The sequence below is a fragment of the Pristis pectinata genome, chromosome 21 (assembly GCF_009764475.1).
Source record: "Pristis pectinata isolate sPriPec2 chromosome 21, sPriPec2.1.pri, whole genome shotgun sequence".
Classification (NCBI taxonomy): Eukaryota; Metazoa; Chordata; class Chondrichthyes; order Rhinopristiformes; family Pristidae; genus Pristis; species Pristis pectinata.
In genome coordinates this window covers 16161286-16186046 of record NC_067425.1, presented here as the reverse complement: position 1 = coordinate 16186046, position 24761 = coordinate 16161286, and the positions used below count along the sequence as shown (strand labels likewise).

At 42.1% G+C, this 24761-nt stretch overlaps 1 protein-coding gene across 1 annotated transcript in view; it reads right to left on the bottom strand.

Annotated features, from left to right (window-relative positions):
* The window catches only part of sez6b (seizure related 6 homolog b), a 677849-nt gene that overhangs the window by 39606 nt on the left and 613482 nt on the right, over positions 1–24761 (bottom strand). The window contains 2 exon segments of the mRNA XM_052035955.1: positions 7067–7261; positions 17099–17295. Coding sequence (XP_051891915.1) covers positions 7067–7261; positions 17099–17295 — 392 coding nt within the window.

Sequence of the window (24761 nt, the reverse complement as noted above, 5' to 3'; positions counted from 1 at the left end):
AAACTGATTCTGTCTCACATACCCATTGACCACGCCCCCCCCCACCCATTTCTACTGTCATCCACCTACGTGTCGGGTAACTTACAGTAGCCGATTAACCTACTGAGCTGCGAGTCTTTAGGTTGTTGGAGGAACAGGGACACATGGAGGAAAACCCATATGGTCACAAGTAGAACGAGCAAACTCCATACAGAGAGCACCTGGGGTCAGGATTGAACCTGGGATGTAGGAGCTCTGCAGCAGCAGCAGCACTACCTGAAATCAGCATTGAGAACATAGAACATAGAACACTACAGCACAGTACGGTGTCGTGCTGACATTTTATCCTGCTCTAAGATCTATCTAACACTTCCCTCCCCCATAGCCCCCTTCTAGCTCTCCTAAGTCCATTCTTAAGCTCCCTCCTGGCTATCTTGTAACTCTCCAGAGCCCTGTCTGATCCATGCTTTCTAAACCTCAGGTAAGCTTCTTTCTTCCTCTTGACAAGATGTTCTACATCTCTTGTCAACCATGGTTCCTTCACTCTACCATCTTTACCTTGCCTCGATGGGACAAACCTATCTAGAGCCCCATGCAAGTATTCCTTAAACAACCTCCACATTTCTGCTGTGCACTACCCCAAGAACATCTGTTCCCAATTTACACTCCCAAGCTCCTGCCTAATAGCATCATAACTCCCCCTCCCCCAGTTAAATACTTTCCAATATCATCTGCTCCTATCCCTCTCCAAGGCGATGGTAAAGTTCAAGGAGTTATGGTCACTATCTCACTTGTAGATCATTTAATAAAACTTTTATTCAGCACCTTTCATGATCTCCAACTATCCTGAGATACCTAACAGCCAACGAGGTACTTTTAAAGCACAGTCACTACTGCAATGTTGGAAACAAGGTTGCACAAAAAAAACCCTCGAGCAGCAACGTGACAAGGCCCAGAGGTTCCCCAATTATAGTGATGTTGGTTGGGAATAAATGTTAACCAGAACCCCAAGGACAGGTCCATCAGTCTTCACGAAAATATTGCCACAGGACTTTTTGCATCGATTGAGAGTGAAGATGGTTTTTACCTTGCATCTGAGAATCACTCCCTCTGACAGTGCAGCACAGCATGGAAACATGCTGTCCTGAAGGATTCTTTGTGCTCAAGTCTCTGGAGTGGAACCCTCCACAATCAGATTTCCTAATGGTTCATCGAATTTCGAATTTGAAGGCAGAATTCAAGGTTAATAGTAGGGCTTTTAGCAGTGTGGAGGAACAGAGGGATCTTGGGGTTCACGTACATGGATCCCTCAAGGTTGCCATGCAGGTCGCTAGCATTGTTAAGAAGGTGTATGGAGTGTTGGCCTTCATTACTTGGTGTATTGAGTTCATGAGCCGCGAGGTGATGTTGTAGCACTATCGAACTCTGGTTAGACCACACTTGGAGTATTGTGTTCAGTTCTGATTGCCTCATTATATGAAGGATGTGGAAGCTTTAGAGAGGGTGCAGAGGAGATTTACCAGGATGTTGCCTGGATTGGAGAGCATGTCTTATGAGGATAGGTTGAGTGAGCTAGGGCTTTTCTCTTTGGAGCGAAGGAGGATGAGAGGTGACTTGATAGAGGTGCACAAGATGATAAGAGGCATAGATCGAGTGGACAATCAGAGACTTTTTCCCAGGGTGATAATGGCTAACACAAGGGTGCGTCATTTTAAGGTGATTGGAGGAAGGTATAAGGGGGATGTCAGAGGTAAGTTTTTTTTACACAGAGAGTGGTGGGTGCGTGGAACGCACTGCCGGCAGAGGTTGTGGGGGAGGATACATTAGGGACATTTAAGAAACTCTTAGGTAGACACATGAATGATAGAGAAATGGAGGGCTGTGTGGGAGGGAAGGGTTAGATAGATCTTAGAGCAGGAAAAATGTCGGTACAACATTGTGAGTATAAGGGCCTGTACTGTGCTGTAATATTCTATGTTCTATGTTCTAACCCACAGTCCATGAACCCATAAACACTACCTCGTTATTCCTCATTTGCACTACTTATTTATTTTTGTAACTTATAGTAATTTTTATGTCTTTATGTCTTGCACTTTAAATTTCACGACATATGTCAGTGATAATAAAACTGACTCTGATTCTGATGTCTTCATCATGTGAGTCAGGATTGACATAAAGCACCATCATACATGCCATTCATTTGATTAGTTTCCGGAGATGGGAAACGTCATCGATAAATGTCATGTCATAGATGCTGCAAAAAGCTTAAATGGCATCCCACTTACCACCCAAAACATTCCCTCCCTGTTTCAACCATGTCTATTACAACCAACACAATGCTAGCTGTTGTAGTGTTGAAACTGTGGATACCAAGCATTGAGAACACTGAGTGAGTCTTTGCAAATGAATGTGGCCAAAAGACTTGATAATTGCCACTCCAGGTTTGATCCTGACCTCTCTGTGTGGAGTTTTCTCATTTTACACATGACAGTGTGGGTTTTCCCTGTGTGACCCAGTTCCTCTCACAACCGTGCCCATTTACCCTGCTGTCGTTTACCTTGACCCCATCTCGGCCAAGCGGCTGCAGAACCCTTTAGTTGTGTCCATGTAACCACCAGACTTGGCTGTTCCTACTTGTCCTCTCATTCCCCAGCGTCTGTAAACTTCAGCTCATCAAACACCACACTCTATCCTGTGGGTCAACAATCTGCTCAACTGCGACTTCAAACTCTTCTTTGTCTATTTAAATTCCTTTATGGTCTCAGCTGATCCATATCTCCACTTCTGTGTTTCCTCCACTCCTATAACCTCTGCCCACACCCCCAAACCCTCAGCTATTTTATGAATCCACTCATTCTTGTTTCTTTCCCAAAGCTACCATGACCCCATCCTCCCTGAATTCCAACTGCCTCCCTCACTTCCTTTTAACGTCAATGAGTTGACAAGGTCTCCGACTGCACTCCACCCTCAACCTCCACTGAATATCCCTCCCAGGATCTGCTTATGTGTGTTTGATTTTGTCTCTACCGTGTGTTGTCTTCCCTTTGTAGGAGCTGATGCTGCCTCCCCTTCCCATTGTCAGTTCAGTCACGTGCAGTGACGTTAAGACTGTGTCTGAATGAATGGAGCTGAGGATTCAATGGGAAGGGTCAGAGTTATACAACATCATGTCACTCTTTGATGCGCTGCTGTGTAATAAAATTTCCCTCAGCAATACACAGAAAGTGCTGGAAAAACTCAGCAGGTCAGGCAGCATCTATGGAGGGAAATAAACAGTCGACGTTTTGGGCTGAGACCCTTCATCAGGACTGGAGAGGAAGAGGGCAGAAGCCAGAATAAAAAGGTGTGGGGAGGGGGAGGGCGAGGAACACACACAAGCAGGGGATAGGTGAGTCCAGGTGAGAGGGGGAAGGTAGGTCGGGGGGTTGGGGGGGGGGATGTAATAAGCTGAGAGGTGATAGGTAGAAGAGGCAAAAAGCTGAAGAAGAAGGAATCCGGTGGGAGAGGGCAGTGGACCATGGAATAAAGGATGGGGAAGGGGAGGAGGAGAGATGGGCAGGTCATCAAGGTGGGGGAAGGGAGCCATAAGAATAAGGGACGAGTGGGTGCCGGAGGGGAAGAAAGGAAAAGGAGGGGAAGGGTTACCGGAGGTTCGAGAAATCGATGTTGAGGCCATCAGGTTGGAGACTCCCAAGGCGGAATATGAGGTGTTGTCCCTCCAACCTGTGTCTGGCCTCAACATCGATTTCTCAAAAATTTCCCTCCCCAGTCTCTAGGTGTGGTTTATTTTATATATATATCTATATCTATATATATCTATATATATATAGATATATATCTATATCTATATATATAAAATAAACCACACCTAGAGATATATATATATATATAGATATATAGATATATGCAATTTTTTAAGGGCTGCACCCTTTCACATACCAAAGATGGGTGAAATCCAATTTCTAGGCAAGTTACTTTATTTAATATACATTATATATTTACATATGTATGTATGTGTATATTTTACACATATGTATGGTATATATATATATATATATACACACACTTACACACATGTTTTTATATGTATGTGTGTGTATTTATATATGTATGTATGTTATATATGTATGTATGTATGTGTGTATTTCACACACACACATATATAAAAATGTGTGTGTGTGTGCATATATATATATATATATATATATATATATATATATATATATATATATATATATATATATATATATATATACACATACCATACATATGTGTAAAATATACACATACATACATATATACATATATAAATATATAATGTATATTAAATAAAGTAACTTGCCTAGAAATTGGATTTCATCCATCTTTGGTATGTGAAAGGGTGCAGCCCTTAAAAAATTGCATAATTGTTACAACTGACCTTTAAAATATCCTTAGGATGGAATGCACATATTTTCCTTGTGAAGAGGTGACCTGTAGGTTTCCCAGCAGAGCTGTAAGTACTACAGCATGCAGTCCTACAGCATTAGGCTGCCGTGAGGTGAAGGAAAACATGTGCAACACACACAAAGCGCTGGAGGTTTTCTATGTTCTATAGAGGGCTATGGGTAAGCCTAGTAATTTCTAAGGTAGGGACATGTTCGGCACAGCTTTGTGGGCCAAAGGGCCTGAATTGTGCCGTAGGTTTTCTAACTCAGCAAGTCAGGCAGCATCTACGGAGGGAAATAAACAGTTGCCGTTTCAGGTCGAGACCCTTCATCTGGAGTGAGATGAGGTGAGAGGAACATACCTGTTCAATGTCTCTCTCCTTCCTCTTACCCCCTCCCAAGCAGTTGTGTTCACTCATCCATTCCTGAGCCCTGACTGGCTCTGGGCTGATAATATGAGCAAAGATCTTTGCTGCAAACTCACAGACACACAGCCGCTGAAGCAGATTGGTCACCATTCCCACACAGGAAGGCTGAACTTCAATGTCCCAGTTAAAACACTTTAATTCATGTTGATTTTGTCAGGTGATTTGCTGCTTATTGAACAGCGATGGTAAACTGCAGGTTGTAGGCAGCACAGCTTTGTACAGTAATTTATTTCAGTAATTTTTGAGGATATTAAGATATTTATTTGTTAGTCACATGTACATTGAAACACACAGTGAAATGCATCTTTTTGCGTTACTGAGAATGTGCTGGGGGCAGCCCACAAGTGTCGCCACTCTTCCGGCACCAACATAGTATACCCACAACTCCTAGCCCGTACGCCTTTGGAATATGGGAGGAAACCGGAGACCCTGGAGGAAACCCATGCAGACACATGGGGAGAACGTACAACCTCCTCACAGACAGCAGCGGGAATTGAACCAGGGTCGCTGGTGCTGTAATAGCGTTACGCGAACCACACTACCGTGCCATCACCATGTTGATGTCATCTTGTGGTCAGAAGTCACTGAGCCATGGTCATACAGCACAGAAACAAGCTCTTCAGCCCATTACATTCATGTCCATCATCAAGTATCCATCTATACTAATCCCATTTTCCAGAACTTGGCCCATAGCTGTCCATGTCCATGACATTCCAGCACAAAGACTGTAGCCTCCTATGTTCTGGAAGTCCTGGTCCAATTTCTCAATGGGTTGGGCTTCAACCAACAGTGGCTGCAATCGTATTAAAATACACAAAATGCTTTACATACATTAAAATGGATGCAAATCAATCAATGGATGCAAAACAACAAATTTCATGACATATGTCAGTGATAATAAATCTGATTCGGATTCTGATTCTGGAATGGATCCAATTTATAGGTAGCTGAACATCCAATGGAACAGTAACAGGAAATCGGATTGCACTTTCTCTAACAGTTTGGATCGGGGGACGAGATGCTCCAAAGTGCTGAGTCCTTTTGGACTGAGAGATCTCCGGGATGTGGACGCTGAGCTATTGTTTGTGTGAACGCATAATTCTTGATCAGAATATCCAACAGACAGCTCTTCTGAACCACCTTCTGCATGATACACAGCAGGGACTTTACATTATTTTGTCCTTATTTAATATTTTACATGGACCAACCAATGGGTGTGTGTGTGTGTGTGTGTGTGTGTGTGTGTGTGTGTGTGTGGGCACATGTGTGTGTGTCAGTGTGTGTGTATGGGCACATGTGTTTGTGTGTGCATGTGTCTGTGTGTGTGGGCACATGTGTGTATGTGTGTCAGTGCATGCATCTGTGTGTGTGAGCATGTGTGTGTGTGGGCACGTGTGTATGTGGGAACATATGTGTGTGTGGGCACGTGTGTGTGTGTGTGTGTGTGTGTGTGTGTGTGTGTGTGTGTGTGTGTGTGTGTGTGTGTGTGTGACAGAGAGATACAGAATGGAAACAGGCTCTTCAGACAACTGAGTTTGTGTTGACCATCAACCAGCTACTTACACTAATCCGATGTCAATCCCACCTTTTTATTCTCCCCACATTCCCATCAACTCCCCCCAGACTCTACCACTAACCTACACACTAGTGTGATTTACAGTGGCATTTGTGTTTCTGCGTGTGTTTTTAAGTGTGAGTGGATGTTCCTGTATTCCTGGGTACATGTACATGTGCTTCTATATGCATGCCCATTCATGTGTTTATGTATCTATGTGTATGTAGGTGTGCATATGCTAGAGAGATAAAGAGAGAGAGGCAAGTGCCTTGTGTTACTGCGATGTATTGATTAAGACTACAACTAAGGTCTCCATTTCACTTGTTCTTATAATCTGAACACAGGAATTCATGTCATTCAGCTGAGATTTTACAAAAGGAAAGCGACTTTCTTGATGTGAGAGGTAACGACTGAGATTGCAGCAGCCACAAAGGCACAAACAACATAAATTCATACATCTTCTAGTTGTTAGAAGATCATTCTCAGCACCGATACTCATAGGCAGTGACCTTGTAGCTGAGTAGGCAGCAGATTTGTGGCCTATATTGTATATTGAAGGAGGATTGAATTGTTCTGAGACAACCCTTTGCCCTACATAAATATCAGGAGATGAATAGCATAATCACATTGGTGTGGGATGGGAAAAAGGAATAAATCTAAGAATTAATTTAACTTACTCTTCTCACATCTTGGAGGATCCCCACTCCATGACAAATCCCACTGGCACATGAGGATATCTGTCCCGATGAGTTCAAACCCTGGGTAGCACTGGTACGTCACCACAGTCCCATGGATTAATTCAGGATGGGAAGTCGTTTTCCAGCCATTAAGAATTTCTGGCACTTCTGGGCAGGTATCATTTCTGGAAACTTCTGTAGAAGAGAGACACCGTGGTCAGAAAGGCAACAACAATCTATAGAATGCATGAGAAAAATCTTTTTTCTAATCACATTTTCCTCATTCCTGTGATAGCAGAGATATTAGGCCACTTGATGAACAAGTGCACAGAAGCCAGCCTGCTTTAGAATTGTCCTTTCTCACTTGATGTCTTTCCACAGGAACTACATGCTCATTATTGGTGGGACACTGAAACAACTTTGAGGTATTTGGGACCCAAATGACCTGGGCAATCAATTGCAATAGGCAATCTCTTTTACCAATGGATTATCAGATGAATGGGTGTAAATGAGAGTATTTATTTTAATGCCAAATTAGGTACATGCACAAATATGGATGGGAATGAGAGAGAAAAAAAGGCAAACAATATGGAACAATATGGAACAATATGGCACGTTTCCAACAACAATTAAGGGTGTATGGAATAAGATTTTGCACTGTAAGGTTAATTTTCAATTCCAGAGTGATTTTAAGCCATGCAGACTCACAATCCACTGACAAGTGTTACGGACTAGGTTACTATTGGTGAATGTCCCTTTAAGATAGAGCATAGTGGTGTGCTGTGTGTGTGTTGGCGTGGTTACGACAACAGAAGATAAAGGACGTAATGATGTTTTTGGAGCAGTCAGTCGGAGTCAGTCAGAGGAGAGGGAGAGAGGGAGAGGGAGAGAGAGAGAGAGAACAGCCTGCTAGTTTGTCTGTCACTACAATCCACATACGGAGTTTTGGAGTAATCCAGTGGAGTCCACTTTGTCGTTAACCTGTAGAGGGAAACAGGTATTTGTGTGGACGGCCACATCTCGGATGCCTTTCGGGGTGGTAGATACTTCGGAACAAAGCAGTGGAGTCCACTTTGTTGTCGACCTGTAGAAGGAAACATGTATTTGTGTGGACGGCCACGATTCGAGTGTCTTTCGGGGTGAGGCAGATGCAGTGGAGTAGTCACTGCTGAGTAGACACTGAGGTGTCGTATGGATTCCATCGTGGAACATTTGGATTTCGTAATTACCCTCTATTTTCTCTCTACATCTATGTTTTGTCTTCAGTCAACAGTGGTTTTGAAGCAGCCTTTGCTCACGTTTCACCTTATGGCTTGCTGAACTGAACTTTGAAAACTATTCCTGGACTTGGAGTTTGGGAGTTTGCCACAAACACGCTACGAGTTTAGTTTTTGGGGTTAATGTTTAAGATTTAACATTTTTACTTCTAACATTCTAACATTTTTACTTTTATTTTTCTTATTATCATAAGTAGTTATTAATAAAGTAGTTTTTAACACTGATACATGGCTCGGTGTGTTTCTTTTGTTGCTGGTTCGTAACACAAGGTACTTAGAGTGAAACAGAGAAACACTTCCGTCCTGTGGCGAGTCTAGCCTGCATTGTGACATCGGAAAAGTGCATCAAAGGCTCAATGTTATTTGGCAAGATGACATTGTGGAGAAGCTTACAGAGAGGCAGTACATTTCCAGATGTTTGCATTTTACTGGATTTGTGCTTGCCTCAAGTTGGAGTGAAATTTGCAGATAAATTACAGCAAAGTCCTACCATTAATTTTACAGAAGGTCTGGCCTTTTGCACAACCTTCCCCATGGGCAATTAAAGAGAGGGAATCAGGAACCTGTTTTACAGCTTCCAAAGTAAGATATCAAACTATTAAACCTTTCAAGTTAGTTGCTGCAGATATTGAAGCAAAATTCTACTCTATTTTTAAGTGTTTCAGAAGTCCACCTTTATCTCTTAACACATGACCTGTCTGTCCTTCAATTAATGAAAGGTTTGGATTTTGATAGACAACCTGAATTTAATTTTGGAAGTGTGATGGACAAGAGGCTTCAAGAAAGGGAAAACAAATTTGTACCCTTTATTTTTCCCTGGATTAAATTAAGATAAGACAAGATATCTCTATTAGTCACATGTGCATCGAAACACACAGTGAAAAGCATCTTTTGTGTAGAGCGTTCTGGGGGCAGCCCACAAATGTCGCCACGCTTCCGGCGCCAACATAGCATGTCTGTAACTTCCTAACCTGTACGTCTTTGGAACGTGGGAGGAAACCGGAGCACCCGGAGGAAACCCACGCAGACAAGGGGAGAACGTACAAACTCCTTAAAGACAGTGGCCGGAATTGGACCTGGGTTGCTGGCGCTGTGATAGCATTATGCTAATGACTACACTACTGTGCCTGCCCGTAATCTACCTCTAACCTGCCCAAGGTGGTCATATTACTAATCCACAATGAGGGACATGAATTTAACTTAATATGCGAAAGAAAAGTTTGTCATTTGATAACTATACTCTTGTTTGGAGTTTAAACAGTGTCAGTTTTAAGTGATGCGTGTCAACTCGTGATCCACTGATAATATTTTTAATTGCCTACCCAGGCCCTAACTTCATCTCGGGCTTCAATATGTTGCTTGGGTTATACTGGTTGTGGGGTGCAACCTTGGCTGGTAGCATCGAGAGGTTCTGTAGGAGCTCCCTCCTCACCTTTGCTGCTTTATACCAGAGGTGACATTGACGTATAAGGGTTGGTGTGTCATACAATGTACCTCCTAACACCGGGGCCTGAAGTACAAGACATGCTGATATATCAACCTGGATTTATTGAGCACCCTTCTTCAGGTGCTCAATACCTCAGAGTTTTTTGAGGTGAAACCAGTGTTGTAATATAGGAATCATAACAGCCACCTAATTTGTGCACAACAAATGCCAATGCCCAGACCCAGCAATGAGAAATTTAACAAATAATTGGCTTTATCGATGTTGGTGGAATGAAAAGTATTGCCCAGGACTCCAGGAGCAACTCCCTTTCCATTTTTCAATAAAGTTATTTTTCAGTCAGGACTTTCATGGGGGAACTGATGGACACTTCAGGGAAAATAATTTTCAGTGTTACAGGGAAAGAGTAGGGGAGAGGGACTGATGGGGAGCTGGCCTAGACTCAGTGTGCTGAGTGGACTTCTTTAGTGCCATAACTATTCTGCAATTTTACAGCAGAGCCTTGGGATATTTCACAGCTAACTATGAGAGTAGAGAAGGTTTTGATTTTTCTGAATCAGCTCCAGCAATATACCACTCCCTAAGTAACATCCTGGTATTGGGCATTGCAGGGGTGTTTAAAAATAAAGGAGTGTCATAACTTGTGTGGATTTTAAAACAAAAGAAAAAAAAGTTCCTTAACTCTGCACACATCTCAAGGCCACTGACAATGTTATTATAGAACAGGCCCTTGAGGCCAGTCAAACCTAAGCTTTGGCCACTTCATTAAGGCTCCAAGAGCTGGACGTCTGACCAAAATTATGAACACCAACCATTTGGCTTTGACTAGTGTCTGGGGCACGTACTTGCTGTAGGCACAACTTCTAGCCTAACTTTCAGGAAGGTTATGTTCAATTGATAGTTCTCAGCCTCTACATCTGCTTGGTGTGTCTAACCTCATCTTCATTTTGAATAACCACATTTCCCAATGTTTATGTCACCCATACATAGATGTCTGTACCAACACCGGGGCATTGAATGGATAAGGAGATTTTAGGCTGCAACTTCCAGGACATTCAATGCAATTTCTACTTCATCAATTTGTTATTGTTCAAGTACCTCTCGTGTATAATTGGCTCCTAAATGTATCCTGCAATTTATGCGCACGTTGTACAAGCTGTGAAATATTTTAACTTGCAGACTAATTATGCTCAATTAGCTGTTTAAGGCGCTCTAATGGTTACAATTCAATCTGGCTCAATTAACATTGCAATAATTAATCCGTTGATATGTAGGGCAAGCAGAATGAATAGCACTGTATTAGCAAAAGATGAATGTGCAATTTATGTGGTTGACTTTTTCTGCATCATATAGTTCAGTAATGGATGTCGATGACTATTATTTTACTATTGCAGGCAAATTACTTTGAGCAAGCAATATTTCTCAAGAACCAACATTAAAGGGCAGTGTAATAAAAAAAAGCGAGATGGCCTTTAATTTTGCACAGTGAGCACAGTTGCCCTTGATGTTGTTCATTGGTACAAGCTCGAAACCCAGGAGACCCAAATGTCCTTTTGGATTCTGAAACATATTTGTTTTGCTAATGTAATGGAGTCACACTCAGTTAATGTCCAAAACCAAACACTATAAAAAAAGACACGAAACACCTGCAACATTTCCTGCATGAGGTGCTTACTTTTACATAGAAGGAAACCATCATGTCTGGATAGCCACTGAAATGTAGGAAAGAAAGTGCAGTATGTGAAGCAAAATGATTGAGAAAAGAAAATAATACATCCATGCGCCTAAAGGTCTAGAGGGGTTAGAAACTCTGGTGCATAAACTACCCCTTCGTGGTTTGATTGTTTTCTCTTTGATAGAATGCAATGATTAGAGTCCCCAACCAAAGCAACAACCTTAAAATATGAGTGGAGACACAAGGGACTGCAGATGCTGGAATCTGCAGCAACAAGCAATCTGCTGGAGGAACTTAATGGGTCAAGCAGCATCTGTGGGGGGAAAGGAAGTGTCGACCTTTCAGTTCGAAACCCTGCAACAGGACCCTGCATATGTCCTGATGCAGGGTTTTGAAACGTCGATAATTCGGAAGTCAGTAATACACTGAAAGTTGGAGGTGTCTGCACTTCTGAACTCTCCCTTCACCCCAAGGCACCACTGAGATGCTGAGCGAGGGACCGGATACACTTATTATCTGACCTGCAGCTTTACACCAGCAATATCTGCTGCATCTGTTACAACCCCATTTGTTGGAATGAGATCCTGATGTTAATTTAAAAAGGTAAGATTTTTTGCATAATTTTCTTTATTTAAAATGTTTATTTATTTTTTTATTAATTAACAGTACTTTAAATAAATGTTTTGTTTCCTGCATTTTTAAATTTTTTTATATATGTTTTAATTGTTTAATTCTTCTTAAGCTGCCCCTGATTGTCAGAAACATTTGGAAACAGTGAAAAGGCTGTTGGCAGCTTGAGGTATTAAAAGGCCTTCAGCGCAGGATGCAGGACAGGAAGGACCTACTGACTTGTGCGACCTGCTGTTTGTTCCATCCTTCTCACCTTCCTCCCCTCTATTAGCCATGGTTGGATGGAGTCCCAGTGGCTAAGCCCAGCCAATTCCAATCTGTTCTGTTAAAAGACCTCCAGAGCTGTCTGCAAGCAGAGCCTTTTTGCTCATGTTTTTGGTCCTCTGTGTCTTGAGGAATGGCTACAGTGGGAATACCAGCAGGGAACCTCGTGGCTACAAAACACTGCCATCAGCACAATCCAGCCTATTCTCAGAGTGCTGTCCATGAATCTTTGATGTGCGCAAATTGGCTGTTGTGTTTCCTGCAATACTTGAAATACCCTTCCATTGCTACAAGGCATTTGGATTGTGAGTGGCACGATATAAGTGTTTTATCTTTTTGTCCCATGCTCGACATTAAAGTGGGATGTGGTTTGAGGGCCCCAGTGTTGAATGAGTGTGAAATATGGGGCCAGACTCTCAGCTGCTGTCTGTCAATAGACATCTGCCAGAACAGGCTGTTCAGAGCAGATTGGAACTGGCTGGACTCAAGCCACTAGCTCTCTGACCAACCATGGCTCACAGAGGGGAGGGAGGTGAGAACGAAGGAAGAAACAGCAGGTCACACAAGTCAGAAATCAGTAAGTACTTCCAGAAACATTTTATTACCCCACATCCTGAGGTGACATCACCAACAGTGGTAATAGTAGCATCAGAAACTGTGTCATGGGAATGTAAACCCATGGTCCTGAGGTACAAGTTCGAATCCCACCACAGGAGTTGAGGAATTTAAATTCAGGCCATTAAATAATTCTGGATGAGGAAGGCAGTGATGAGCAGTTAGTGTGGCTACCTCACAGCACGAGACACCTTGGTTCGATCCTGATCTTGGGTGCTGTTTGTGTGGAGTTTGTATATTCTCTGTGTGGGTGTCCTCCAGAGGGCCAGAATTCATCCCACATCTCAAAGATGTGCTGCCATGCTAACTGGCCACTGGATATTGTGCCTTAGTTAATGGCAAAAAGAATCAAAGGGGAGTTGGTAGGTATGTGTGAGAGAGAATAAGATGCTGGAGTACAGGGAAGTGACAGGGGGATGGGACTAATGGGATTGTTCCTCTGGGTGCTAACATGGATCCAATAGACTGAATAGCCTCCCTCAGTGCAATTATAAGATAGAGGAGACACAAGATACTGCAGATGCTAGAAGCTGGAGGAAAAAAATCTGCCGGAGGAACTCAGCAGGTCAGGCAGCATCTGTGGAGAGAAATGCAAGTGACATTTTTGGTCTTTTTTTGCTTATTATAACATCATATTGGTAAAGGTGAACTACTGGATTGTTATAAAACCATTTTGGTTCACTACTGCCCTTTAGGGAGGAAATCTGATATCTTCATCAGGTGAGGCATGTATATGACTTCAGACCCACACGGGGAAGTGGCTGCCTCTAACGTACCTCCGAAAATGGCTAGCATCTTACCTCGAACCAGTGACCATAATTCAGTGGTTGTAAAGCACCTGAGACATCTGAAAGGAACATAACAGGTGCTATATAAATGCAAGTCCATCTCTTCTCATTTCGCTGTGTTCTCTGCCCACAAATTGGCTGCTCTACTTGCCTCCTCAGTAATGGTGAGAGCAGATCAAAAACATTCAGTGACCATGAAGCGCTTTGGGATTTTTCTGAGACATGAGAGGCATTATATAAATGCAAATTCCTTTCTTCTGCTGGCAGCATGCCTTCACATCCATCAATCCTGGCAACAGCCCACGCACTGCTGACCTCAGCAGAGCTGTCAGTCTTACACTGAATGGAAAACCTGTCTGGTTCAAACATGCTTCTGTGCCAATGAATTGGGCATAGACTCAAGTAAACGTAAGCTGCCAATGGAAGGGATGTGGTTCATTGAAAGAAATTGTTGGCAATCCTGATGAATGCCACATTTTTTACAGATAGTCATGAATGTAGAAATTTGAGGTTTCATTGTACCCCGTTCTATCACCCATTCTGAGGATGCAATGTAGATTCACTGCAGAAACACTTTATTGCAGCACATGGATATCTTGGGAATTTTTTCCCTGGAGTGCAGGAGATTGAGGTATATAAAATCATGAGGAGCATAGATAAGGTCGATGCTCATGGTCTTTTTCCCAGGGTAGAGGAGCTTAAAACTGGAAAGCATAGATTTAAGGTGGGACTGGAAAGATTTAAGAGGGACCTGAGGGGCAACTTCTTCACGCAGAGGGTGGTTGGTGTATTGTACAAGCTGCCAGAGCCAGAGGAAGTTGTAGAGAAGAGTAAAATTACATGTTTAAAAGACATTTGGGCAGGCACAGGGATAGAAAAGGCTGAGAGGGATATGGGCCAAACACAGGTAAATGGGGCAAGCTCAGATTGTTGTCTCGGTCAGTATGGATGATGCGGACCAAAGGTCCTGATTCCATGCTGTACGAATCTATGTCTATAAGGTCTATCTATAAAATACATCATAAAAGTACAAGAAACAAACAACATTTTCTGAGGGCTTGCATGTCCCAGACTTGGCTTTCAATGGCCACAGTTCCATTACAAGATCAGCAGTGGTTGAGATTTGTAAGGTGGTGCTGAAATTGACAGTGGGCAGAAGCCTTGGGAACTCTAGCATTTAGCAGACTCCCATCTCCTTGAGCTTTCAGGCCACTGGTCAAGCTTGGCACAGGCACAATGCCAGGTGAGCACAGCAAAAAGAATCAAAGGGGAGGCGATAGGCCTGTATGAGAGAGAATAAGTTGCAAGGCTACAGGGGAATAAGGAGAGCAGGAATAGAGCTAATGGGGTTACTCCCTTGGGAGCCAGCATGAGTCAAATGGACTAAATATTCTCCTCCTGTGTCATTATATTGGTATTGGTTTATTATTGTCACTTGTACCGAGGTACAGGGAAAAACTTGTCTTGCATACCGATCGTACAGGTCAATTCATTACACAGTGCAGTTGCATTGAGTTAGTACAAAGTGCATTGAGGTAGTGCAGGTAAAAACAATAACAGTACAGGGTAAAGTGTCACAGCTACAGAGGAAGTGCAGTCGCTGCTTTGGAGGAAAGGGAGGGTGACGCTGGCGGTTCAGGGATGGGGGTATGTGTGTGGAGTGGTCCCTGTGCCTGTCAGTTACTTACAGTTCCTTCTGAAGTTGCCAGAATGCCAGTAATTTTCTTCAGTTTCTGTAGGCTTCAAATCAAATCTGGAGAGTTCCCAGACGTGACCCTGTTCCTTCAATTTACATTCACAATGTATGATGTTGTTACACCAGCTTTAAACAAAGCAGCACTTCATTTTAGCTACTGGACCAGCAGTAATCTCATCTAATGGGCAGAGGTTTTTGGAGATTGCCCGGAAGAAGAATATATTGTGAAAAATCACGGTTAAACTTTCAGATTCTTTTGATGAATGTAAAAAATAATCGGCGATGCTGGAATAATTAATCGAAGAAAAAGCAAAGATGGTCCAGCTTGTCGGAGTGCACAATCATACCACATCGAAATCAAAGATGAAGCAATTCTCTGTGCCTCTGTAAACCTGAGAATTTTGATTAATTTTACTTGGAAATCCTCAGCCAAACTCACTTTGTGCGATGCAATCAAAGCTATTCTTTCAGTCACTAAACAGTACAATCAATCATTCAGATTACTAAAGCAGGTCCTCTTTAGACCACAGTTTCTGCAATTTTAATTATTTTGATTGGCACCCTCAGCCGTGATTTTTATAATTATGTGTCAAATCTGTTTGCTAGAACAATTCTCAAATTGGCTATACCTAATGAAAAACAAAGGCAATTACTGGCACGGTAACAAATTACGGGATTGACCTTTAAAGGTTGCAAAAACTTTCTACCAATGAGGAACTGTTCTTGAATAAAGCATGAGGGCAAAACTGGAGGAACCGATGGTCCATAATGATGTTACAATTACAAAGGATGCAGCAGCTAATTTAGAAAACAGTCCGGCAACCATGATGTTAAATCCTTGGAAAATGAACATGAATTCCTGCACAAACCTAATACTTCACATGAAGCTCCTCCAGCTTTGAGTGTTTCAATGAGTTTGCTTCAGAAAATCACATTTCTGCAAAACCTATGAGGGTGAGAAAGCCAACTGGTGATGTCAATGGAGATATCTTAGAGATAACCCTTATGAATCCATTATGTGTGTAAAGGATTTACCCTGTGATTATTAACATTTTGCCATTGTGGAATGTAGCTCATGGGTCGGATGATGGAGATGCACAACTCTGGATCTCAAGGGTTGAACACTTTAACAAAGGCAACTCAGTAGTTATGGTAGCCTATCAATTTGCCATTGTTAAAGTGTTCAAACTTGGAGATCCAAAGTTGTTCATTTCCATCATCCGACCCATGAGCTACATTCCACAATGGCAAAAGGTTAATAATCACGGGGCAAATCCTGGACACATGTAATGGACTCATAAGGGTTACCTCCAATGTTACTGGATTACTAGTCCAGTAACATAGCCTTGTGGTTATGTTACTGGACTTGTAATCCAGAGACAAGAATTCAAATCCCACCATGGTAATGGAAGAATTTTGAAATGATACTGCGGCAGATACAGCAATATTTTTCCTGGCTGCCGATGTTTACAGGTCTGAGTTATGCACTATGCAACTTGTGATTTTTCTCTAACACTTAAATACGATATAATCCCCAATGAAAGTGGTGAAAATCTTTACTGCTGTTACCTAAAGGGACCTGCTTGCTTTGGGTCAAAGTTAGCAAGTGTTAAGTTTGACTGGACAAAAATCACATGGCTCACCTTCAAAATGAATGACAAATCCCTGTTGATATCCGAACACATTGCTCGCTGGATCAGATTGGAACTGGATGGTAACGTCTGCCATGGTTGTGTAGAGCTTGAAGGGATGGTGGGTCCCGGAGTATTGACCCAATATTCTTGCTGTTAGATCATCTCCATCATAAAATGTGAGAACATCATTCTTTCCCAGATTTAACCTGTAAAAGGCACAGTGCCATCAATCATACTTGAAGTTAACAATTTAATCCCTGTTGCAGTATACTGGAGTGTGATCCCAAAAAACTAATGGTAAGGCAGCAACAAACCAAATGTTGATTACTAATTTATTGTTACCAATGCTTCAAAAGTAATAATAACCTGTTATATGCTGTCCAGTCAGCAGCAATAAAAGGGAGCTAAAGGGTTAATTTTGCCCTGACAAAGATACCTGAACCATGATGTCATCTTTCCTTGTGGTCACTGTAGCCAAATGTAGAGCAATCCCGAAAGCTTTAACTGGCAAACCTATTAAGTGGGTGGCCAATTTCGCATTCTGGTGTATGCTTCCTTGTAGAGGGCCTTAAGAAGATCACATACTTTGTCATGAGGTAAAATTGAACACAAAAACATTTGCTGGAGATAGCAGAAACATTTGAATTTGCCTCTCCCTGTTAGACAAGATGGTTTAGTTATTTTCATTGCAGCAGAATTACTGAATTTAAGTTTTAATTGTGTAATGTGACGAAAGAGAACTCAGACAAGTTCTTAAATCAATTGTCGGAGCATTTTTCATCTATGAGGCCATTCTAATAACCTTAGAAAACACTGCCACTCAAGTGAGAGCAGGTTGGAGCAGTCACTGGCAGAATGCATCTTGTTTCCACAGCAACCCACTGACATAAGCATTAGCTGCTCATGGCCAGTTTTCAGGAACACTTTTTCATATCTCTCTGACAGCCCCTGAAATATTTTAACTAACAATCTTGTAAAATTATTGTAAGGTTGAGAGCAGTCTCACAGTCTGAGTGTGGGTTATGGTTATGAGATAGCTCTTAGAGAGGGTGAATTAAAAAAATCTTTTTTGCAAAACTGAATTCAAAACTCTCTTTTCCCTGTCTGGAAGTGATATTAGCAAATGATGGGGTATTGTGGATATCCAGGATAGAGGTGGGAAGTACTTAAATAAAATTTAAATAAAATTTTGGACTACTTGGAGTATTGTGTACAGTTTTGATCACCCTGTTATAGGAAAGATGTGGTTAAACTGGAAAGAGTGCAGAGCAGATTTATGAGGATGTTGCCAGGACTAGAGGGCCTGAGTTATAGGGAGAGGTTGGCCGGGCTAGGTTTTTAATCCTTGAAACATAGGAGAATGAGGGGCGACCTTATAGAAGTGTTTAAAATTATGAGAGGCAGAGATAAGGTGGATGGTAACAGTCTTTTCCCCAGGGTAGGGGAGTCCAAAACTTCGGGGCATAGGACTTGGGTGAGAGGGGAAAGATTTAAAAGGGACCGGAGGGGCGACTTTTTCATGCAGAGGGTGGTGAGTACATGGAATGAGCTGCCAGAGGAAGTGGTTGAGGCAGGTAGTGGTATTGGTTTATTATTGTCACATGTTCTGAGGTACAGTGAAAAACTTGTCTTGCATACCGTTCATACAGATCGATTCATTACACAGTGCATTGAGGTAGTACAGGGTAAAAACAACAACAGAATACAGAGTAAAGTGTCGCAGCTACAGGGAAGTGCAGTGCAGGTAGACAATAAGGTGCAAGGTCAAACAAGGTAGATTGCAAGGTCAAGAGTCCATCTCATTGTATAATAGTATCATTTAAGAAGCACTTGGATAGGTACATAGAGGGGCGGGGCTTTGAGGGATATGGGCCGAATGCAGGAAATTGGGATTAGCTGGGTGGCACTGTGGTTGGCATGAACTTGTTGGGTTGAAGGGCCTGTATCCATGCTTTATTGCTCTATGATTCTAAAGTTTCATTTGGGATGCCAGCAATATTGGTGTGGGTTAAATTGGTTTGCTATCCGAAGTTGGCTTTGGAAAGATGCTGAGGAAGCTTTCTTTAACTGTTACAGCAGTCTGTTTGATGGAACTATTCCCGAGATCATGGATCAGTGGCAATGGTGGAATGATGAACAATGTCCAAATCAGGATGGTGTGTCACTTGTTGGGTAGCCTGTACGTACTGATCCTGTGCATCTGTTGCCTTGCGATCAATCCTCACTAGAAAAATTTCCCATTCTGTTGAATAGATGACAGTACTGAAACACTTCAGCCAAGTCTGCTGACTAAGTCTGGGCACAGATCTTCAAGACCAAGCCAAGACATTATCAAGGGTTGATTCCTCTGCTTTTTCTAGTGTACTCAGCCATTTCTTGGTGTCAAATGAAGCAAGCTGAACTCGCTGTAGACCAATATCGGTGGCAATGCAGACCTCAGCTGAGAGGATTCGTTCATTTGGCACTTCTGACTGAAGGCAGCACCTGTCTCTTTTGCATCCAGATTCTGGAATTTGCCATCATAGAGACTGATAATGCTCACAGAGCTGGCTTCTGCTGGTTGTTTAATTGTCCACCATTATTCATGGCTGTATACCACAGGACTGCAGAGTTGTTGGTTGCAGGATCTGAAGCAATTTATTTCTGCTACTTAGCAAGTACATGTATGTAGTCCTGAATCGTAATGTCATTAGGTTGACACCTCAGTTCAAGGTAAAGCCTGCTGCTGCATTTGGCTTGTTCTTCTACAGTTCATAGAGAATCAGAATCGGTTGTGTGGCTTGATTGCAGAGCAAGGGATATGCTGATGAATGTCAGTCGTACAATGCTTATGTTACAATTGTGTTTCTCAATGTTATTGATCCCCAAGAATCAATGATGATTTATAGTGTCATATACCCAATCTAGCCCAACCATTAATTTTCTGGTATGATCAATTATACTACAAATGAATGGAGCACACAGCCTTCTGATGGATAATCAATATCTTTCATCAACAAAATAGGTCATGATTTAATCATGTAACCAAAAATTTTCTCCAAAAGTACACAAGTAACTTCATGATTGCAAACTCCACTCACAACCAGATGAGTGTTGTGCAACTTGTGGGGCATCATCTATGTGAAATGTGTAATTGGGAATTTCTTGTAAATACCATGCCCTACTTCCTAAAGAGTAAGCCCGAAACAAAACCAAACCTGGACAAATGACGTTTTTAACTAATGTGTTCTGCATCAAATATATTACACCAGCAAATTGATAAATCTGATCATGGACAGACAGAAAGCTGATATCCTTGGATATTTGGGAGCCTCCACTGAAAATCTATGTTGAGGACAGTGCCTCATAATGGCTCTCAGGAGTCCATTATCCTTTGCACAGTATGAGTTCAGTTTGACTTATTCCTTCTGGCCCTGATCATTTCGCAGAATAACGGAACAAATGAAAGATTTGTGTCCTTTGTTTGAGAAAATGAGGCAGGTTTTGTAAGATATGACTCCATTTTTAAATTACCTAGGTCGTTGCAAAGTCTCAGGACATGATACGCTGTTGTGCTAGCCATGATTTCTCAGCGACTGTGTCTGGGGGCAATGTTTAGTGATGTGTGGCTGTGATTGACTGTCAGAAAGCAACCTGACAAAGACAGTTTCTCTCTCACTGACACTGCTGGCTGGTGTGTTGATGTACTCTTAAGCTCAGAAGCTTGATGAAAATGGAGCACCATGTATTACTATAAAATCATCTATCTCTGTTCTTTATGGTTCTTACACGCTTTAATTAAAATAAAATGCATTAATAATAAAGGAACAAAATTCATGGGAAAGCAAACATTAAAGTTAGAGACTTAAAATCAATTTATATTTTATTGGCTACAAACCAGGATGATCCAAATCTCAATCTGTACCCCCTGAGTTTATAGCTGCAGAATAAAATTACCAGCCTGATATGCATGCTCACTGATACTTTATCACTGAAGCGGGAGGTGTAAATCTAAACAAATATAACTCAGTCACCTTTCAGCCTGAACTAGAGATTTTTCCATTATACTGGACCGAGGATTAAAACTTGACTCCAAATTCATAACAATTGCGGCAGTCATAAAGCATGTACCGACTCTCTGATCAGCTATATATGAGCAGTAGTCAAAGCTGATATTTTTAGATGTGTTACATTTCATGGTGCTGTCATGTGCTGTTGAATGGAATACTTTCCCATCTATTAAGGAGAGGACTCACACCGGCAAAAGGTCTTTTGATTCTGCTCAACAAGATCATTAACCCCAACAGAATGACTTCTATAAATACATTGGTACAAGTTCTTCTGTCGATAACAACAGCCATCATTGTATCTCAGTGAGATTGTCCTAAAAAGCCCATTGTGTAGTTAAATTTACACTTGGATGAGTCATAGAAATGCAACACAGAAGCAGGTCCTTTGGCGCATCGAGTCTGTGCTGTTGATCGAGCATCCACTAATCCTACCCTAATCCCATTTTATTCTCCCTGCGATCCCATCATCTCCCCCCAGATTCTACCATTCATCTACATCCAGGGCAAGTTAGAGTGGCCAATTAACCTAACTCTCTGCATATTTCTGGAATGTGGAAGGGAATCAAATAATCTGGAGGAAACTTACAGAATCATGGGCAGAACATGCTTCACACATGAGGTTAGGATGAATTCAGGTTGCTGGAGCTGTGAGGCATCAGTTTTACTATCTGAACAACTTTGCTGGCTTGTGTGTGTGTGTGTGTTTAGATTTTGTGTGCATGTGTGGTGTGTCTTTGCGTGTGGGTGGTTGTGTGTGTCTTTGTGTATCTGTGTGTTTAGATTGTGTGTGTGTTTGTGTATCTGTGTAACTAGATTGTGTGTTTGTGTATTTGTGTGTTTAGATTGTGTGTGTATTTGTGTGTTTAGATTGGGATTATGTCCATGTATATGCATATTGGTATGCAAATCTGTGTGTGTGTGTGTGTGTGCGTGCGTGCGTGCGTGCGTGCGTGCGTGCGTGCGTGTGTGTGTGTGTGCATAATCTGTGTGGTTTAGCCTGGTCTTCAATCTCTGGACCTCCTTGTTTGTCATTGGACCAAGACTATGTGATAGCTGCTGTGCTAACAATTCATGCAAGATATCTGCAATCCTCAGAACAAGTGTGGAAGGAAGTCATCCTTGATTCTAAGGGACTGCCGAAGCACTAGAGGAGAGAGACTTTGCAGTCTGTCTACTGCTGTAAATGAGCTTAAAAATTCCAGCTGGCAGCTCACAACCACAGGTCAACTCACTTGCATCATCACTCAGAAATTCCCATCCAGTTTTGGTTAGCCCTGAGTGCCATGTAACACAAAAGCCTTTGAAAGATGTAAAATAAAAGCTTTAAAGTAACTGGCTGCACGTGGGGATAAATACTGTTTCAGCTTTTTCTTACATTGAGTGGTTGTCAGGTTTTGATAACAGTGACAAAGGGAAGAATGAATTAAAAGTAAACTTGATCTAGACTTTGTGGTAAGATGAGTGAGGTACCGAGAGTGAAGGCTCCCGGGGAACCCAACAGAGCCTGTCATAAAAAAACAGGCTGCGTCATACGACACACAGCAACACCAGCCTGCTCAGTCCAAGAACCCTGATGATCCCTTGACAACTGTGCATATGCATTATCTGTAAACTGGATTGCAAAATTTACCCATAAGTACTAAATTATGAGAATCCTTCTCACAACACACACTGTCATTCAGTTTTGTATCATTGGCAAACTCGGATATAGAACATAGAACACTACAGCACAGCACGGGCCCTTCGGCCCACAATATTGTGCCGAGATTTTATCCTGTCTAACCCTTCCCTCCATTTCTCTACCATTCATGTAGATATATTATCTTTTGTCCCTTCAACAAAATCATTGATATTGATGGCAAACAGCTCAGGCACCTGCATCAGTCACTGCTGCCCTCCATTGGTCAGAGCCTCCCAACCTAAAAATAATCCAGGTTATTCCACTTTTCGTTTTCTATCCATTAAACAATCCTCATGTATTACACACTGTGTGCTCTCATGCTATCTGATAACCTCTTGCATGGCACCTTATCAAAGGCCTTCTAGACGTCCAAAATGTCCAAATATACCACAACAACTGGTTCCCCTTAATCTAATACTCCAGTTACAATCAAAGAATAAAACTTGTCAAGCATGATTTTACAGTTGGGTATTGCACGGATGGTGCTTTAATCAGAACTTAATGAACCATTACCTCTCAGCTGAGTTTGTCAGGTGATCTTCAGTTAGCCTGGATTGACTCCTGGCCAAAATCTGCTCTGGTATTTGGAAGTCATCAGAGGCAGGGCAGGAATCATCCACAAAGGTATAATTCATCCACAAATCATTCACTGGGGAATGCACAGAGATCTTCCAAACCATTTGAAGCCAGACTGGGCTTGACAGGTGAGAGGGTTACAGGCCAGTCCCACTGCCCCACTATCTCCTCCCAAAGACATTATAATACCAACTTATTTTTCTTATGATTTTGTGATCTCCCTACATTATTCATTAACTGCAAGAGAAAGAAGCACCTGGATCTCAGAACCAAGTAAGATAAGATAAGATATCTTTATTAGTCACACGTACATTGAAACACACAGTGAAATGCATCTTTTGCATAGATTGTTCTGAGGGCAGCCCACAAGTGTCGCCACGCTTCCGACGCCAACATAGCATGCCCACAACCTTCTAACCCGTTTGCCTTTGGAATGTGGGAGGAAACCGGAGCACCCAGAGGAAGCCCATGCAGTCACGGGGAGAACATACAAGCTCCTTACAGACAGCAGCCGGCATTGAACCGGGGTCACTGGTGCTGTAATAGCGTTACGCTAACCACTACACTACCGTGAATCAGAATGAAATGGTCTTTGAGTACTTCTTCTTAGAGCTCTTGAAGCAAGCCTATCAGTTTCTGCTTCTCATATTCCAACAGCTTCCATAACACAGCACCTTACATTTATATAGCAGCTTTCAACAAAGCCAGAGCCACATTTCAGAAGCTTTCTTTCTTCAGTGCTCGTGTAGGTAAAATATCCCTTGGCATATTAAAGTAGAATCATGAAGTAAAAATTAACACCGGATAAACTAGGATTTATCAGTGCAGTTTACCAAAAGCTTGGTTAATGAGATAGGTTTCAGGGAGGATCCTAATGAGAGAGAGATTGAGGTAAAGAGAGATGAGAGGAACGGGCTGTCCATAGAGCAGAGATTAAATATAAAGACGAGCACAAAACCAAAGTTAACGTAGGATAGGTCACAGGATCCATCAAATATATATAATTTATTTGAAAAACTGTAGTCAGTCCAAAGAAATGTCAAGTCTGATCAGAGGAAGAGCATGACCTGGAGATGTGGTAAGTACAGCTTTTCTGGGGTGGTGGGTATATGGAATGAGCTGCCAGAGGAAGTGGTAGAGGCGGGTATAACTAAAAGACATTTGGACAGATTCATGGACAAAAAAGGTTGAGAGGGATATGGGCCAAATGGGACTAGCTCGAGAAGGTGCCTTGGTCAGCACGGATGAGTTTGGCTGAAGGGCTCATTTCTGTGCTGTATAATTCTGTACGATTCTAACACTAGCTGTCACACCGGTGCGAGGATCCACTGACGCCATGAAGAATACGTGATCATCTCTTTAAAAA